At 35.4% G+C, this 18,644-nt stretch overlaps 6 protein-coding genes across 6 annotated transcripts; 1 reads left to right on the top strand and 5 right to left on the bottom strand.

The window, feature by feature from the left end:
* Window positions 1-675: 675 nt before the first annotated feature.
* Window positions 676-1,604, bottom strand: AT1G49245 (Prefoldin chaperone subunit family protein). The gene has a single exon (NM_103815.5). It carries the CDS (start codon window positions 1,082-1,084, stop codon window positions 860-862), a length of 225 nt encoding a protein of 74 aa, NP_564542.1. The 5' UTR covers window positions 1,085-1,604; the 3' UTR covers window positions 676-859.
* A 1-nt stretch (window position 1,605) lies between these two features.
* On the bottom strand, window positions 1,606-4,145 carry ACT8 (actin 8). The gene is made up of 5 exons (NM_103814.4): window positions 3,877-4,145; window positions 3,347-3,416; window positions 2,881-3,274; window positions 2,171-2,784; window positions 1,606-2,063 (listed from the first exon to the last, which is right to left on the bottom strand). The coding sequence occupies exons 2-5, from the start codon at window positions 3,404-3,406 to the stop codon at window positions 1,998-2,000; spliced, it is 1,134 nt and encodes a 377-aa protein (NP_175350.1). The 5' UTR covers window positions 3,407-3,416; window positions 3,877-4,145; the 3' UTR covers window positions 1,606-1,997.
* A 4,409-nt stretch (window positions 4,146-8,554) lies between these two features.
* AT1G49225 (uncharacterized protein) lies at window positions 8,555-13,633 on the top strand (the record flags this gene model as incomplete). Its single annotated transcript, NM_001333374.1, has 7 exons — window positions 8,555-8,730; window positions 9,886-9,892; window positions 10,790-10,800; window positions 11,293-11,327; window positions 12,085-12,155; window positions 13,282-13,406; window positions 13,490-13,633. Exons 3-7 carry the CDS (start codon window positions 10,798-10,800, stop codon window positions 13,631-13,633), a joined length of 378 nt encoding a protein of 125 aa, NP_001322312.1. The 5' UTR covers window positions 8,555-8,730; window positions 9,886-9,892; window positions 10,790-10,797.
* Window positions 9,768-10,751, bottom strand: AT1G49230 (RING/U-box superfamily protein). The gene has a single exon (NM_103813.4). It carries the CDS (start codon window positions 10,623-10,625, stop codon window positions 9,966-9,968), a length of 660 nt encoding a protein of 219 aa, NP_175349.1. The 5' UTR covers window positions 10,626-10,751; the 3' UTR covers window positions 9,768-9,965.
* On the bottom strand, window positions 13,244-14,011 carry AT1G49220 (RING/U-box superfamily protein; the record flags this gene model as incomplete). Its single annotated transcript, NM_103812.1, has 1 exon — window positions 13,244-14,011. Exon 1 carries the CDS (start codon window positions 13,997-13,999, stop codon window positions 13,244-13,246), a length of 756 nt encoding a protein of 251 aa, NP_175348.1. The 5' UTR covers window positions 14,000-14,011.
* Window positions 14,012-17,180: 3,169 nt separating this feature from the next.
* AT1G49210 (RING/U-box superfamily protein) lies at window positions 17,181-18,056 on the bottom strand. The gene has a single exon (NM_103811.4). It carries the CDS (start codon window positions 17,949-17,951, stop codon window positions 17,274-17,276), a length of 678 nt encoding a protein of 225 aa, NP_175347.1. The 5' UTR covers window positions 17,952-18,056; the 3' UTR covers window positions 17,181-17,273.
* Window positions 18,057-18,644: the final 588 nt, after the last annotated feature.

Genomic DNA, 18,644 nt, shown 5'->3' with positions numbered 1-18,644 from the left:
TGAAGCTCTACTCAATCACTTCAACCTAACTCAAATCCATGGGTGTAGGTAATTTCACAAGATCTTAATTTGCTTGAATTTTCATATCTCTCAGGTTGGTGTGATGAAAATCAAGATCTCTCGTCTGCTAACTTACTTCTCTGACCAGGAATGGCAATGCAACTAGCACATGAAGTTGTCACTAATGCCTCTGTGAATCTAGACCCAACATATGTAGAGGGGGTTTGATGCGGTACCTAGCAAAAATCTGTCGCTTACTAGTGGAGCTCTTCTTCAGGCTTTCAGTAAGAAAAAGAAGCATTCAACTAATTCAGGAATTGACGCAGAGAATTCTGCTTTTGAAGTGGAAGATAAAATCTCTCGAGGCACTGGAAGCTCTTCTCGTGGAGGATGATGACTGAGTTCCAAGTCTTGAGGAAGATGATTATCTCTCTTCTGATTCTGATTCTGATATTGAATCTTAATGCTAGACAAAAGAGTTGACAAATCTGTCCTAAAGAAAATGTTTTCTGTTTCTCAAGGTAAAAGAAAATGTTCCATTGAATAATTCCAAACTAAGGCACTAACCCTGACTATTCAGTGGCCATATAGTGTTACCAAGAACAAGTAGTCTCAACACTAGAATCAGCTATTCAGATAATCAAAATGTAAAGTGATCAAAGTAAATTCAAGGTGAATTAAAATTACTATCAGAATTAGCTGATTATCATATCAAAATCAAGTAATTTAAAGCAATTCCAAGATAGTTCAAGATCATACACGAACTAATGAAAATTTATATAGCATCAATAATCAGAGATACATCATAAAAAAAAGGAACAGCCTTGTTGGATCTTCAGCAACTAGAAATCTCCATTGTTTATTTCTGCGAACGAATCTTGTTGATTTCAGATTTAGCGTAATCAAGTTGTTTCTGCGCAGAGATTTTCGCTTTCTCGGCTGATGTGAGGAAGAAGAGGTTACCGTTTTTCTGGTAGATACTTCGAGAAGAAGAGAGACTGCTCAATTCATCTAACGAAACCTCTTGCCTCTTTATCTCTTTCTCAAGCTCGAATTCGCGATCCGACGAAGTTGTAGTCGCCATTTTTTCCACCGGTGCGGCAGCGACTGCGACGGAAACTAAATTTTCTTAGGTTTCTAGAAAAATAAATTAAAAAGAAAAAATTGGTAAAAGCCAGAGTCCCACATCGGAAACAAGTTATAAGATGATAGGTTTTGGTCGAGTATAAATAAAGCGGCTTTGAGGTGAGAAAAATTTATCTTTGCGCTTGGGGCAATGACGCAGCTAATGAGGTTCTAACCGAGGCGCGTCTATTGCTGGTTGAAAACTATTTCCAAACCCCCTCCTGGGCCTAAGCTTGTCTTGGGCCTTCGAGAATTTCTGGAAGGGCTCCCTTCGGGGTAAAGCCCTACAATCTCCCAGTTAAATTTTTTATTTTGTATAATGATTAGCTTATTGCCTGTTTTACATTTATCAGTAATCATCTTCTATTTTGAAGTCTACATTTTGTCCATGACTAATAAACCAATTGGTTAAGTACTAATGTTATCAGAACTTGGTGCACCGATGTACCGATTTATGCAAAAACAAGTTTAAACAGCTTACTGATTTGTTCTAAAACTCGAATGTTAGGCTAACAATAGGTAATTTTTCGAATTTGTTGTGATACTTCCTAACACAGAAATTCTGTCAAATAAAGTACAAATATCAATAGTCCAAAAACTTTTGTTTTTATCCGAGTTTGAAGAGGCTACAAACAAACAAACAAATGGACAAGAATAGAGAATGAAGCTGAGTTTGAAACGCGGATTAGTGCCTCAGGTAAGAGCGAGAGCGGGTTTTCAAACCTGCTCCTCCTTAGACATCTCTCCAAACGCTGTAACCGGAAAGTTTCTCACATAGTGCACAAATGACAAAGGGGAAAAAAATTTGAAACAAACAAATTGGAGAAATAGAAAGAAATGTGATCCCGTCATGGAAACGATGTCTCTTTAGTTTAGAAGCATTTTCTGTGGACAATGCCTGGACCTGCTTCATCATACTCTGCCTTAGAGATCCACATCTGATTACACACACACACACACACAGAAAATGTAAACCATTAGAGGAGTTGTCTACATTTAATCAACCACAAGAAGCAAAAACTTAGAAATGACAGTCCAATTTTACCTGCTGGAAAGTGCTGAGGGAAGCAAGGATAGAACCACCAATCCAGACACTGTACTTCCTCTCGGGTGGTGCCACGACCTTAATCTTCATGCTGCTCGGGGCAAGAGCTGTGATCTCTTTGCTCATACGGTCTGCAATACCTGAGAACATAGTTGTACCACCACTGAGCACAATGTTACCGTAAAGGTCCTTCCTGATATCAACATCACACTTCATGATCGAGTTGTAAGTTGTCTCGTGGATCCCTGCAGCTTCCATTCCAACAAATGATGGCTGGAAAAGGACTTCTGGGCACCTGAATCTCTCAGCACCGATCGTGATCACTTGTCCGTCGGGTAATTCATAGTTCTTTTCGATGGAGGAGCTGGTTTTCGAGGTCTCCATCTCTTGCTCGTAGTCGACAGCGACAAAGGAAAGCTTCTCCTTGATGTCTCTCACAATTTCCCGTTCTGCTGTTGTGGTGAACATGTAACCTCTCTCGGTAAGGATCTTCATGAGGTAATCAGTAAGGTCACGACCAGCAAGGTCGAGACGGAGGATAGCATGTGGAAGTGAGAAACCCTCGTAGATAGGCACAGTGTGAGACACACCATCACCAGAGTCCAACACAATACCTAAAGAAAATCATTTCACTGTGATCAATATGACATAATCATTAAAAACAGAAAACAAAACTTTGTTCATTTTCTCGACATTAATAATGAACTAACCGGTTGTACGACCACTGGCGTAAAGTGATAGAACAGCTTGAATGGCAACATACATAGCTGGAGAATTAAAGGTCTCAAACATGATCTGAGTCATCTTCTCTCTGTTGGCTTTTGGGTTAAGAGGAGCCTCGGTAAGTAGAACCGGGTGCTCTTCAGGAGCAATACGGAGCTCATTGTAGAAAGTGTGATGCCAAATCTTCTCCATGTCATCCCAGTTGCTAACAACACCATGCTCAATAGGGTATTTCAATGTGAGGATACCTCTTTTGGATTGTGCTTCATCACCAACATACGCATCTTTCTGATTCATCCCAACCATGACACCATGATGTCTAGGTCGACCAACAACACTGGGGAAAACCGCTCTGGGAGCATCATCTCCAGCGAATCCAGCCTGCACAAAGGAACTTGTATCAAATCTTGCCAAAATTAAGAGAATCCTTAAAGTAAGAAAGAAGAGACTAACCTTAACCATTCCAGTACCATTGTCACAGACAATAGGTTGAATGTCATCAGCATCGGCCATGGTCTACGATCTGCAATCAAAAACATAAAGATCTGAATCTTGATCGAGAAAACCGAAAACACTTGCTTAATCAAACCAGGCTTTTCATTCATGAGTAGATTCAATTCAATGTATGATGTATCTATCAATAGAATCATAATGAAAGCAGATTTCAACGAATCCATACTCATCGGAAGACAAAATGTTACAGTCAATAAATCAACAGAATCTGAAGTCAAACTTCAACTAACATTTCAAATTTCAGATTCCTATTGACAGAAGAAGCGAAAGGATCCGGATCGATTTCAAATACAACGCAAGATCAAGTCAAACATGAATCGTTGAGCTAATCGGAGCCAGGATCAAAAATTTCCAATAGTTTGACCGATCTAAATTCCAATCAAAATCAAATCGGAAACAACTTTTGAAGTAACTTAGAAATCGTAATCGAGATCCAACACAAGAACAAGTAGATCGGAGGTTTTAATTACCTTAATCGGAAAAGCAAAAGCAGAAGATCGAGAGATCGAGGAAGAAACAAGAACCACGACGATGAAGATCTGGCTCACTCTTTCTCCTCTTTCTCTCTCTTATCGCCGGGAAATGCAACGGCCGATGAAGCTGAAGACGACGAGGCAATTCAAAGAGGGGAGAAGAAATAAACCGAGTGTTGAACTATTTATATAGGCGGGTTTATCTGAAAAACTATTTTTTTTTCTTTAGAGTCATCAATTTTGGAAATAATTAAATTCGACAAAGACGAATCATTTCGATCATACGGAAAAAGTATAACGTGACATGGCTGTCAGACAGCCTCTTTTATTTATACTTTTTTGAAAAGTTTGTGAAAATTTGTGAGCCGTTGGATATATCAGTTGGCGAATATAGGCTATTGGATTGACTGTGATAGGGTCGACATATATGACAGCTTCAATAATCATTCCTTTTTTTTTTTTATTATTCTTTTCATTTTTCTTCTAATTTTCAAGTCGGCGATCGGGTGTTACCGAGTCGAGGAGACAACGGTGGTCGTGTTTTGGATTGTTTATTAAGGAAAATCCACGATTTCTACAAATGTTATTTCTATATTGAAAAGGGTACAGTTATTTTTTTTCTCCTGAAAACGTAAACAAGTCCTGAAATATTTTGATGATTATTTTCAGAAGACAAACACATAAAACGTAATGTCAGGTGAATGTAGTAGACCCATGTATATATCCTTTTAAACATGAATTATGCAAGATGAAAAAAATAAAAAAATAAACATGAATTATGCAAAAGAAAAATGGCTTTTGATTGAAATTACTCATATTTGACATTAATATAGAGTGTGAGAAAAAAATATAGCATTTTGTAATATAATTTCACTTTTTCTCGTGATTTTGTTTGTACTTATGTTGTTTATGTAACTATTTGTATTTTGATAGTTCTCTATAATATGTTTGGAAATTTAGTTTGAATAAGTTTGGTGAGAAAAGAATACAAAATGGTATGCAATTTTGAAAGGAAAAAGACATAACAAAAAGAGAGGATAAAAGTGATAAATTTCTATAGTAGTATTAGACATTATAATTTGATAACAACTTATTCAAAAAAAAATACAAAAAACAAAAACAATTTGACAACAACACATAAAATGGACAACTTTATCAATAACTTACTAAGGCCACGATGAACTACTCCTGTAACATGCGATAAGTTTCCATCTATTAGCTAGTAAAATTTACTAAAATATTTAGAACATTGTGTAGGAACCATTGATTAATCACTAGACAATTTTATCACATGTATTTTTATTTTATAATTACATGATTTTTATTTCATAATAAAACAAATTACGTGTTATGTTATATTGTTACATATTAGATAGAAGTATGTGACTCTATTATACTTTTTAGATAGAAGTATGTAACTCTATTATTAGATAGAAGTATGTAAATTTTAGAGAAATTTGGGCTTATAATCTACAAAAATATTATATTTAAGAAACTAACACTCCACAAAAAAGTAACGTATATTGTTTGTATTTTTTGTAATAATGGCAACATTATCCTTGTTTGAGAAACACGCTCATCATCTTCTTCTTTTCGCAGGAACCCAATTCTTCTCTTTCACCAACTGTTAACTTTCAAACAGAGTTTTAGCTCTAATAAGTTGCAGTCCACCTTTTCTGAAACTTCTAATTTTGCCAACAATCAGCAGAGGTATATTGACGATGGAAGCAATGCAATTAATTTCCTGAAGTGACTTATAGGGTTTTTGATTAAATTGAATTGGGGTTTTGATTTACAGAGGCAAAACTTCAAATTTTACAAAATCTAAATTGGGGGTTTCAGATTTTGTTGTTTGGGTTCCCTACCATTCTTAGGGTTTAGTTTTCTGTACTTATAAACAATTTGATATTTTTTCAAACAAAGTAAAGCTTGAAAGCGAAATATATGTATCTTTACATTTTGAATTGTCGTATTAACTGCTAAACTATTTTCACCCTCATCTATATTTTTTTGTTTTGTTTGCAGGACTTTTCTTTGATGATGCTACTGAAAATTGCTTGGATGAAAACAACGTCACGTTACCCACTCGTATTCAATTCTTCGCCTATTCCACGCGCTTACTATCTCTTTCGTTAGAAGGAGTTTGTGATCTTTTTACCACACCTAAATGTTATTCACTACATTATAGATTTGTAGTGCTATATTCTTTATTTCATCTCCTAAAAACGTCATTTTTGCAATTCACCCTAAATTTTATTACACTTTTTTTCTATATAAAAAAAAGAAAATCAAACATTTGTAATTAAAAAAATCATAAACAATGGTAAAATTATCATATGTTATTTTTTTTTATGCGGAAGCGTTCAAACGGAACATATATTTTGGCCGGTTTAGTGATAACTTTGATATGAAATTATATGGGAAGTGATGTAAACATCAGTTAAGAGCACGAACGAAAATTAATCCCAAACCACCGCTCAAGGTCACTTTGACTTCCTATTGATCTCTCTAAATTCTCTCTCTTTAAAACGTTTTCTTTCTTTAATTTTTTTTCTCTTTGTAATGTTTACAAAGATATCTTTTATATCTTTCTCAAATCGTCCTTTTATGGACAAAAGAAGATGAACCATAGAGAGACAAGAATGGTTTTAGTCTCTTAATGAAGTAACTTCCCAATAATACTGCTTAACTAAAACTTGTTTGGTATGCTGCAAATCGACCATAAACCAACAAGTTTCCTGACAACCCAAAAGCCTAATGTCGTAGTTATTCGTATTAATTACAAACACGGGTTAAATTATTAGGTATAACAAAAAAAAAAAATTACCAACAGATACAACATAAATAATCGTCGTATTTTAAAATTATGCATTCATTTCGAATATAAAGTTAATTAGTTAATACAGGACAAAGAGGTACACATCAGATATACGAGGCAGTACTTGTTAGCTATATCTCGTAATTTGTCTTGGCTTTGAGACACATCCACTACATTTTTCCTTTTTCTTTTTTTGGGTAAAGTACCCACTAGTCCACTACAATATTATAAAAGTTTGCAATTATATATGTACAACAGCTCACCTCAGCTCTTCATTGTGTAACAAAATTGAATTGAATTTTAAGAGATGGGAACTTTTGTATTGTAGCTACCAATTATTTATGTTTTTAGTTAAAAGATTAATTGAGGTGTCATGCAACATTACCACTTATGTGGAGAGTCCAAAGAACCCTAAGACCACCTCTTTGTAACTTTGTTGCTTGTCATCACTTATGTAACGTTTGGTTTTTATCTTTACCAGCCTCTTTCTTGGAGTCTTTACCATTCTGACCATCTAGTACAGATTAGCCATGGGATGAATAACCGATCTGAAATAACCAAATTGGGCCGAACCAAGATTTTAGCTGTTCGCTTTGAAAAGTTACATGTCCTTAACAGATTGGTTAAATTTGAATTTTACTTCAATTAACCAAGTATTTTGCTTTAGTTCAGTTATCACTTATCAGTTAACTAAATTATATGTTGTTTATAACCAGATTATACCACAATTATACCGTTTTTTACCAAATTTAAACTAGTTTCCATCGATAACCTAGCCAAAATTAAACTACCCGAATCTAACCGAAGAACCAAAATTATTCAAATATAATTTAAAAATCGGATTAGAAAATAATCAAATATTCGGTTAAATTACATTTTGGGGATAAAATTTATTTTTTAGTTATATATTTTTGATCTATATAAGAGAGTGGATGGATATAAACCACAAATATATGTACCTACAATAATGAATCCAACAAAAGGTAGTTACAATCCACATGAGGTAGGTACCATTAAAAGAAAACTACAAAATCTTCTATTTTTGTTACGAGGGTAAATAGAAATCAAAAGATGTGTAGAACCCAAGAAACTGTCATAACTAAACTTTTAACGTTGGTCCACTAACCGGAGCAAACCGGTAGAAAACCGGAAAAGAAATAGCTGTTGTGAGATGGAAATCCAAAAGTCAACTTTATGAACCATGTGTACAGCACATGCCGAGAGAAAATTGAGTTGGTAGTACTACCCTTAAGAACGTTGTGCCCCATCATTATGAAACTACATTACTCATGATCATGACTATATTAAACTGACACTCCATTGATATATAATAATACATATATATAAGTTATATGACCGGCCACGTTTTGATATAATATCGGAAAAAGTCAATTAACAATCTTTTTTGTTATTCTTGGTTTTACAACATGGGTTGTGAATGGTTACGGCGGTTGGGGCGGACACAACCGTCAATGGATCAAACCGCTTTTTATTTTTCATTCATCAATTATAGTCCGCAGTGGTCCAAACAAAAAAAAAAAGAAAAAACCCGCAGCGGACCATCTGCGAACTATTTTTACATACAAATAAACTTGCTCCGCAACGGTTTATTATCCATCCCAAAAATGAAATGGACTAAACCGCAGATAAATTAGACCGTTTTGTCCGCTGCCTCCATTAATAGCCTATGTGTTTTTTTCTTTTCTCATGTGGTTGTAAATAATTTCTTGTAATGAGTGGCTCACCACATTCATTATAACTTGTTAAACCAAATGTTTATAAACTATAACCAACAAAGAGATATTTTAAAAAATCCCTTTCTATTTTGATATAAGAAAAACACCCGATTTAGGAAAAATGCTAAATGGGCTTTATATAAATGGGCCCGTTAAAAGCCGACCCGAGTGGAAACTATGGAAGATCCGATATTGGTTTCAAGAGAGAATTTCTGAAAATCATTGGCGCCAACAAAGCGAACAATCTCTGAACATTGCTACTTCGTCGTCTTCAGCAGATCTTCATCAACGAATACGGTAAGAAAATTCCCCATTTTTCACATAGTTTTCTGGGTATTTTCGTACAGCTTCATTTGAACTTCGTATCTTTGTCTCCTTATTGTCAATTTGATTGGAGCGAAACTTGATTTTTTCAATTTCATGTACTCTTGTTTACTTCTTCTTGTTCATTGTTTAATCCCGATACGTAATTAGTTCAGAAGATAATCTCATTTGGTTGATGCAAAGTTTCCCCATTTTGGTATCTAGGGTTTACAATTTCGTTCGTCCACCTCATAACTTGTTTATCAATTTCTTTATTTGGAGATTAGTGACCATATTGATGGGAGTTTCTAGATTACTACTAAGGATCTCTCTTTAGCTAGTCAGTAAAGTACTGTTACACGTACTGCTTTTTTTAAAGTTCTACTTCTAAGTAATTGATATTGCAGCTCTTCATAATCCATTATCTATGAAATTGATCTTGGTAAATGCCGGTTGTTGAATTATTGTGGTCACTCATTTTCTTCATGTGGTCAGTATAACATTGAACCTCCCCTTTTAGTATTATTTGATTTGACCATATGGTGGGATTCGTCCTCGGACCCCATTCGCTTTGTGCTGTTTCTTATGGTGGTGACCTCTCTCTCTTGTTCTCCTTTCGATGGATTATATTATTGCATGTTTCTCTCATTTGTGGGCCTTGACATTTTTCTCCGGGGCTTCGCATTGTCACAGCCTACAACTTAATTTGTTCAATAACAAAGCAAGAAGACTCTTCTACCTCTGGAAGGGTACATTATGTTATTGTATGATTTATATAAAAGTGTAGTAACCCTTATGATAATCAGTAAAATAAGCTAGTGGCAGAGCCTGACTTTAATAACCTTGAAACTTCATAATGGTAAAGATTATGACATCTCTCTTTAGTTGACTAAGTGTATTGGCCACCTCCACTAAACTATTGCTTTAAGCCTTTCAGTGATTTTCCTTCTCATCATCCTGTACATTTGATTTTTGAATTGTTTATGTTTTGTTTTCCAGTGTGAGTATTTGCAGATCTAATGAAATTTTCCTTTATTGGCTTGTAACTGTGAAATATAAACATTTAGTAGTTCAAGATATGAAGAAAGTAACATTCTCGTAATATTTACAACTTTACAGTTGAAATGCTAAACTTGTTTTTAAGTGTAGACCGCTTGTAATCTCAAATAATTCTAAAACATAGTAGTTTAATCATAGCTGCTACAAATATCTAGGTGACTAGTTCTAGTTCACCTAAACCAGCGTATCCATCTTTCCGGTTCTAGTGGTGCTATTTGGAGAATGATGCTGTCTTGTGGTGGTTGAGTAGAGTTTAACGAGCTTGTTTGGCTGCAGTCGGCAATCTTCTCGCATGTCTGGATGAGGCAGTGCCTGCAGGTGGGACAGGACGAGTGTGAACTAAGCCACTTGTCTATACAACGGACATGGAATCCATGGTGGCATGTCGGCAACAGCTTCACACGTTCCTCGGCTACAAATTCCGAGAGACAGATAGCACACTCGGTATCTAAGCCAGGCAGATTTAGTTCAGTAGAGTAACTTACTGTCTGGAAACTCTTCAAGGCTTTTCGTTTGACTCCTGTGTTGGTCAAGCGAACAGGATAGTTGTCACCACCAGCTTCAGATGGTACTAAATTGGAGCACCTCAAGGCACATCTTATTATAGAATTGAGTCCAAGTGAGCAAACAAGTGCACATAAGAGGACTGATAGGACCATAACAACATTTGCATCAAAGTTGTTATCGCCTACATATGGGGATGGTGCTGGAGTTGGTGATTGATCATGGGTATGAAATAGTAATTTTCTTGAGTAAGAACTTCCAAGAATTTCTTGAAAGATCTCAGTTGGTTTTATGGTGGAAATGGAAATGGAAATGGTAGTGCACATGATAACTTAGTTTTAAGATAGATTGGTGGCTTTCTGTGTTTCCGTTGGAGGTTGTTTATATAGAGTAAAGGTTTGGAGGCTAATTGTTTATATAGAGGAAAGGTAAAGTTTCAATTTTTTTTCAGATATTTAATGAGGAATTTTTTTTTATATATTTCATTTAGAAAAACTTATGGTTGGATGAATAAGAAGCTATAAAGATCAAGCTCACATTATGGACCTTTACCTTTAGTGTCTAATTTTATAAAATCATTTGCAGCGTAATATGCTTTGTTATATAAAATGGGTCCATCATACCAGTTGCTGCAATAGTAGTGCCATGTGGCTGTGGCCTTAGCAAATCATATCTCCCAGAATTGCTTCTAGGGACCCATGAGCTTTTTAACTGGAGCAGCCATGAACTTTCCCTATCTTTGATATAGCAGCATTCAAATATTAATATCTCCTGGCTCATTTTACTGATATCTCACTGTTCCTTGATATTAGCCTGTTAGGGCTTATAATATATGTTTTCTACTTATGGTCTTGATGAAAACCGAGTTTCGGTAGATAGTTCTGACCCAGTGATATATCACATATGTGTCTAACCTGTAAAGGAGTTTCTCATATATAAAGCAAGGTTTGATTTAACTTTTCTTTTCTTTCCCTTTTTGCTATTTTTTAACAGTGGTGGAATCTTAAAAGTTTTGTTGATTTTGTGCGGTTTTGAGAGTGTACGGATGAAATATTTCCATTTAGTGAACTCTACTTATGTTTGGGGAACAGGAATCCACCCCATTCGTAGTAACTCAAGTTGTCCATAGAGTAGCCAAAAGGACAAAGCCTCTCCCAATCAATCTTGTTAAAGGCTACTTTTATCACTCTCATAGCATTAGTATCCACCTCCTGCTTTTTTTTCAGTAAACAGTTTCTCTCTCTCTCTTTATCTTTACATGCCTTTGTTTTAAATCAGAGGTAAAGGAATTGGTCCCACGGATGAACGAATAAAAAATGATTCTTTTTGTTTGCTTTATGAGATATCTTCTTCCATTGGTTGCAAATTGCGAGGGAAATCTACATGAATCTAGTATCTAATGTTTTTCTTGTAGCTCCAAAATCAAAGCAAGATTCTTTGATATGTGCTTTTGTATAACATTGTTTCTTGCTACTTTCCTAATAGCTGGTTTAGTGAAACATTAGATTAGGGAAGATTGTGTATCTTTGGGATAAAAAGTTGATGTTACACAGTAGGAGATGCATCTTTTCTATCTTTTCTCACCAGTCTCACTCGGAAATGGATTCCTTTTTTCTTTTGTCTGTGCCATTAGGTTACATATAACTGGTACAAATATATATAGTGGTCTGTTTTCTTGGTACCTTCTTTAAAGCAAATAAACTTTACTTTTGTTGTGTTATATGCTATAATGATTCGTTTGTTGGGAATATCTTAATTTGATACTCATTCACTTTAAAACTGCAGGGGTAACATGGATGAAGATGAGAAATCTGAACAGACAGAAAGATCATCCAAACTAAAATTGGTCATTCACCGTTTTTTTTTTTGAATGATGGAAGTGAAATGTTACCAACATATCGAGGTGAAATCACACGACACGACTTAAGGTGAAATAACGCAACTTGGTGAGAATTTGAAATATTTCTGAGAACATTTTTGCTGGATGCATTTATGATTTGGAAATGGTTTTGGATCCAGTGGGTGTTAAGAGCCATAAGAAAAGTTTCAGAAACATTTTAATTATAGTTCTCTTTGGCTAGAAAGTTGAAATACTGAAACACAGAGCTTTAGTCCTGTCTTTTAATCATTTATGTACCATTATTGACTTTCTTTGGTGGAACCTATTCTTTAATCATTTACTCTTTGGCGCCATTTCTCAGTGTTCATCTTTTGGTGAACTTTTGATTAAATATATATTTGTTCTTAGTTCCTGCTAAATATCTATAAAATATCTTTTTGGTCATTCTTCCTACTAAATATCTGTAAAGTAAATATTTATTTGATCATTCTCCCTACTTAATAATTTCTTTCTGTCAAGTAAATATCTATTTGTTCATAGTTCTTACTAATATCTTTTTATCTTTTTTGTCTTGTTCATGGTAATTGCTATTTTGATGACTTATGCGTGTGGATCGGTTTTGAGGCATATAGATTAATTATTAAGTGGGTTGATTCATGTAGATAGATGTAATTTTGTTTCACAAACTTTGTGCTTTTGTCATTATCAAGAGTACATGGGACCAGGTCTGGACCATAATTCCATATGGTAGACTACACACTGCTTCTTCACACAACTAACTCTTGGCATTAGTTATTGGGAAACCATTTATTCTGTCTAGTGACGTTTTGGTTCAGTGTACTGATATGACACATAAGAATATACGACCAGCACTTATCAATCTTTGGTTATCAGATGAATCTTGATGTTTTTGGATAAGATTGCAAAATTCACATTCCACCGTAAAAATAGTTTTACAAAGGAAGTTTGATGGACTCATGAGATGCTACTGAAAATGAAACATAATCACTCTGTATACACTTTGTGCTACAGGTAAAAAGAAAGTCATAAAAAAATTAGAAGTACAAATTCTGAATTGCTGATGGTTTCTGTCTTTCTTTGCATCTAGCTGATTTCTCTAATAGTGTTTACTCTTCCTTCAGGTTCTAGCGGAGCAATCATGACAATAACGATCTCTGTTGGTTCTAGAGGAGCAATCGTGACAATTACGATCTCTGTTGGTTCTAGAGGAACAATCGTGACAATTACGATCTCTGTTGGTTCTGCCGTAACTGAATCAGCTTGACTGAAGTCACCTAATATCTTTTGGCACGTCTCAACCAGACAGTTTCTGCATTTTGGACAAGTCAGATGTTGTTGAAGCCACTTGTCTATGCAACGAACATGGAACCCGTGGTTACACTTGGGGAGCAGCCTGAGCTGTTCACCGGAAACAAAATCAGACAAACAAATGACACACTCTTCGTCAAGCCCTGGCAGGTTCATCTCAGGTGAGTAACTCACAACTGGGAACATTCTAAGAGCTTTCTTCTTGATTCCTTTGTTTGATGAACCCCGTGTTGACGAAAGACTTGGTACAGGCTCGGAGATCATGAAACGTGTAGAACGTCTGAGTGCACAACGAATGATGTAATGTAACCCGAGGCAGCAGATAATGCCACAAATGAGGATTGAGAGAAGCATCATAACATTCCCACTGAGGTTGTTCTCATGGGTTATGAGAGGAGATGGTGCAACCGCAAAGGCTCGTTGAGTGTTGTGGTCAAATGGGTTGTGCAGAAGCAGCTTTCTAGAGACAAAACCGCCAAGGAATTGTTCTTGGAAGGCTTGAGCTGAAGAAGGTAACTCATTTGCAGACATTTTTACTCTTTGAGAAAGCTTAAGGTCAAAGTCGCTTCTCTATGCTTTGTTGGCTTTCTTTGGTTATTGCTTCTTAAGTTCTGAGGAATTCAAAGTTGTCTTAAATATAGCTCGAGATGCTTACTGATTACTGTGGGGACTGAGTATTTTATCTAATACTATTTTTCTAAGAAAGTGGGGTTTCTTCTTTTTAGTTTTTTTTTTCTTCAAATGAGACTTGAGTGCTGATTGTGCCATTGGCCCATACCTCCTCCAACCCTAAGATGCTTGTGTATAGGGACTATCACTTTTCCAACATTAAATTTGGAAATCATTTATTTATGCCCGACTTTAAATTATAAAACTTTGTTTTATCATTTTTGTCCTGTGTTGAGTCTTGATAAGCTAGATTCTATTTGATTAACGTTATTATATGTTTAAGTCTGGGTAGTATTTGCAAATTTTATTCTGATAATTCCCAAGTATCTAAATGTCTGCATGTATATGGTTCTCTTGAGGTGAAATAACATGAGAATTGGAATATTTCTGGAATACTCAAGTAAGAGTTTGGATCCAATGGGTTTTAAAGTGTCATTAAAAAAATTTCAGGAACGTTATAAGTAGAGCTCACTTTTGCAAGAAACTGGAAATACTGAAACACAGAGCTTTAATCCTGTTTTTTTAGTTATGCATGTACCATTATTGATTTTCAATCTATGAATTTCTTTGGTGGAACCTATTCTTTAATCATTTACTCTTGAACGCCTATTCTCAGTGTTTGTCTCTCGGTGTACTTTTAAGTACTTTTCCTACTAAATATCTGTTAAGTAAATATCTAGTTGTTCATCGTTCCTGCTAAATATCTGTTGAGTAAATATCTATTTATTCAACGTTCGTACTAAATATCTATTTGTTCATCGTTCCTACTAAATATCTTTTCTTGTCATGATAATGTAGAGAACTTCGGTATGTGCTAGGATGAATAGGCAGAGCCTATTGTGTAGCAGCTCTTTTGCTTTATAACGGTATGTCGACGAAACTTTCTTTATAATACTATTAGCATAGTTACAATATATGTTATATTACAAAAAGGTTAGACATGAATCTATCTTACTGATCAAGGTCTTTAGGCCAATAAGTGGCCAAGATTTTCTTAAAGCACTAAGATAGTATTTTGAAACATTATCTTCTAAAGCTATCATTGTTCTCTAGTGCTTCTGTATTTACATACTTTTAACGCGTATTAATATAATAGGATAGTTCTCCCCCACCAAAAGAACATTATAATAATTGCGATAGTAGCAGAAATTTGAACATCTTTGTTATAAATTACAGCTATGATCTATTGATATCCTACAGTTGTTCCAGTAGTTAACTGAAGTAAAATTTATAGATTGTTGAGAGAGTTGAACAATTTTAGACCATTGCATGTTGAAGTAAGGGCATTACTTAAGCTAAACCTGCAATTTATCACAGCAAAAGATGTGCTTAGGAAAACTTTGTTGCAGTTTTTGTACTTACAAATACTTCGTTGCAGTTTTCACAAGCTCAATAACATATTACCAGATATGATTTGATACCATCTAAGATGCGTGTAATGGACATATGCTACCTGTAAACCACAGTCTTCTGTTGTTAACCAATAACCCTTCTTTTTTGTGGAAAAGCTCAATTACTCTATTGAACTCTCATTGTTAAGTGGGGCTGTGCTTATTAATTGAACTTTTCAACACTTTAGTTATATCTCATCCAATAAGAAATGCCTAGGATCTTAAGCCCTATTTGAACCATCATATTTTTATGACATGTTGCTTCATTTTAAATTGCAGGATCTCCAAAATCTCGTAGTTAGTTATTTTTTATACAATAGGTTGTGGATTGCAACTTGTTTGGCTGTTTTGAATCACCCAGTGATCAAGATTCTGAGTTTGGTATTTGGAGAATCTATGAAAACGACTAAGATATCAAGTGGTATATCACTATATCTAGTGAACACTCCATGCATTCTTTTATATTAGCATAACTTTTTTTTTTTTTTTATCATTAGGCCAACTTTGTAGTTTTCTTCTGTTTTCATACTAGGAGATAGGACTTCCAAGATCTGAATCGTTACACTAAGCCTTTTGTTCGTTCAATTTTCATGAAAATATCTTGCAGTAGCTAGTGTACAATACCCAAGATGTGTGCCTGTTGTGGGGAAAAGAAGAACAATAGAGCAAGTATATTAGATCTAGACACCACGATTTGATACAAACTTTAGTACCAATTTGATAAGATAAAGGGTGGGTAAGTTGAGGCATCAATACGGTAACTGGTATCAACCCTCAGAGTAGAGTAGGAGATGCTTGTGATAAGAATCCTTGGAAGTTTAACCGTATTTGGTTTAATAATGGTGAATGATTTCTCACTTATCTTGCTTCATACCATCACTTGGATTTTGGTGTATGAATTTTGGGGATGGTATCTACAGATCAACTCTATGTTTTTACAGTGTATTTTGGCTTGGATATGTCTGGTGTCAAAGTTAGATCTCATAAGATGCGTTTATCACTGACTGGCGGTTTAGATTCTTACAAGGCTATGCATTCCCCAAAGTAGCTTCAGGTCTAACTTGAAACTTATGTTGGTTGTTTTTCTCTATTATTGGTTGGGTCCATATTCCTATGGCATAGTTTATTTCTTTATCATTGGGGGGAAGGATCATCTGACATGTGTTATTTGCTATCCCGATGTGTGTTTATTGGTTTTGCGGTATATAGGTAGTTTATGAAGTGGGTCGTGTCAAGTAGATAGATACATTTTTTCAATATCAAGCATACACAAGATGAGGTCTGCATCGTAAATGCATGCACTTCATAGACTAGACACTGCTGCTTTACACAAACCTTAGCATCATTACTTTTTGGTTCTGTGTAGAGATTGTGACACAGAAGAATATGATTAGACACCATTTGTTCTGTCTAATGACTTTTTGGTTCTGTGTAGAGATTGTGACACATAAGAATATGATTAGCACTTATCAGTCTTGGTTATAGATAATTCTTAATGTTTTTGGATATGAATGCATAGTTGACATGCCACCATTACAAATAACTTTGCTAAAAGAACTTTGATGAACCCGTGAGATGCTCTTGTAAAGTGAGATTATATTCGCTCTGTCGACACTTTGTGCTACAGGCAAAAAGAAAGACATAAAAGAATAGAAGTATCTACCTTTCTATGGCTTAGAATCTAAAATCTTCTATCTAACTGCTGACAGATTCTAGATTGATGTTGGTTTCTGCTTTTCTTGCATCTAGCTGCTTTCTCTAAAAGTGTTTACTCTTCCTTCAGGTTCTAGAGGATCAATCCTGACAATTACGCTCTCTGTTGGTGTTGATGCCATTGAATCAGCTTGACTGAAGTCACCTAATATCTTTTGACATGTCTCAACCAGACAGTGTCTGCATTTCGGACATGTCAAATGATGTTGAAGCCACTTGTCTATGCAACGAACATGGAACCCATGATTGCACTTGGGGAGCAGCCTGAGCTGTTCACCAGAAACAAAATCCGACAAACAAATGACACACTCTTCACCAATCCCGGGCAAGTTCATCTCACGTGAGTAACTCACGACTGGGAACATCCTCAGAGCTTTCTTCTTGATTCCTTTGTTTGATGAACTTCGTGGTGTTGAAAGACTGGATATAGGCTCAGAGATCATGAAACGTGAAGAACGTCTGAATGCACAGCGAATGATGTAATGTAACCCAAGGCAACAGATGATGCCACAGATGAGAACTGAGAGAAGCATCAGAACATTCCCTTTGAGGTTGTTCTCATGTGTTATGAGAGGAGATGGTGCAACCGCAAATACTCGAAGAGAGTTGTGGTCAAATGGGTCGTGCAGAAGAAGCTTTCTAGTGACAAAACTGCCAAGGAATTGTTCTTGCAAGGATTGAGCTGAAGCAGGTAACTCGTTTGCAGACATGTTTTACTCTTTGAAAAAGCTTTAAATCAAAGTCTGTTCTCTCTGCTTTTCTTGGCTTTGTTTGCTTATTGCTTTTTTAAGTTTTGGGGAATTCAAAGTGGTCTTATATATAGCATGAGATGCTTACTGATTACTTAATGGGGACTGAGAATTTTATAATTGGATAGTAATAATTATTGTTTAAGAAAGTGTGTTTTCTTCTTTTTTTCAAATGAGAGTTGGGAGAATATGGGACCCAGAAAGAGCTTATCCAATTCCATGAATTCTTGAGTGCTGATTGTGTCGTTTCCCCATACCCCCTCTAACCACAAGATGCTTGTGTCGGGACATTGAATATAGAATTAGTTCTTTTTGTGTTATATATTAGAAAACTTTCTTTAATCATGTTTGTCCTGTGTTGATTCTTTATAAGATGGATTTTATTTTATGTTGTGAGTCAGGGTAATATCTGCAAAATCTATTTTGATCTCCCTAAGTAGTTACATGTCTGCCAAAATACTCATGTAAGAGTTTTGCTGGATGCATTCATTATGTAGAAATGCTTTGGACCCAATGGGTTTAAACTTGAGAAAAGTTTCAGAAACATTACACTTTGGCTAGAAAGTTAAAATACTGAAACACAGAGCTTTAGTCCTGTCTTTTAATCATCTATGTACCATTATTGACTTTCTTTGGTGGAACCTATTTCAATCA

Source organism: Arabidopsis thaliana (genome assembly GCF_000001735.4).
Source record: "Arabidopsis thaliana chromosome 1 sequence".
Taxonomy (NCBI): domain Eukaryota; kingdom Viridiplantae; phylum Streptophyta; class Magnoliopsida; order Brassicales; family Brassicaceae; genus Arabidopsis; species Arabidopsis thaliana.
The sequence above is the reverse complement of the archived record's forward strand: the minus strand, read 5'-3'. Positions and strand labels throughout refer to the sequence as shown.

Coding starts and splice junctions, on each gene's coding strand:
- AT1G49245 (NM_103815.5), bottom strand. CDS start 1,084: ATGGCGACTACAACTTCGTCGGATCGCGAATTCGAGCTTGAGAAAGAG.
- ACT8 (NM_103814.4), bottom strand. CDS start 3,406: ATGGCCGATGCTGATGACATTCAACCTATTGTCTGTGACAATGGTACT. Junction 2,785..2,880: donor CGCCAGTGGTCGTACAACCG/GTTAGTTCATTA, acceptor GATTTTCTTTAG/GTATTGTGTTGGACTCTGGT. Junction 2,064..2,170: donor CCCTCAGCACTTTCCAGCAG/GTAAAATTGGAC, acceptor GTGTGTAATCAG/ATGTGGATCTCTAAGGCAGA.
- AT1G49230 (NM_103813.4), bottom strand. CDS start 10,625: ATGTGCACTACCATTTCCATTTCCATTTCCACCATAAAACCAACTGAG.
- AT1G49210 (NM_103811.4), bottom strand. CDS start 17,951: ATGTCTGCAAACGAGTTACCTGCTTCAGCTCAATCCTTGCAAGAACAA.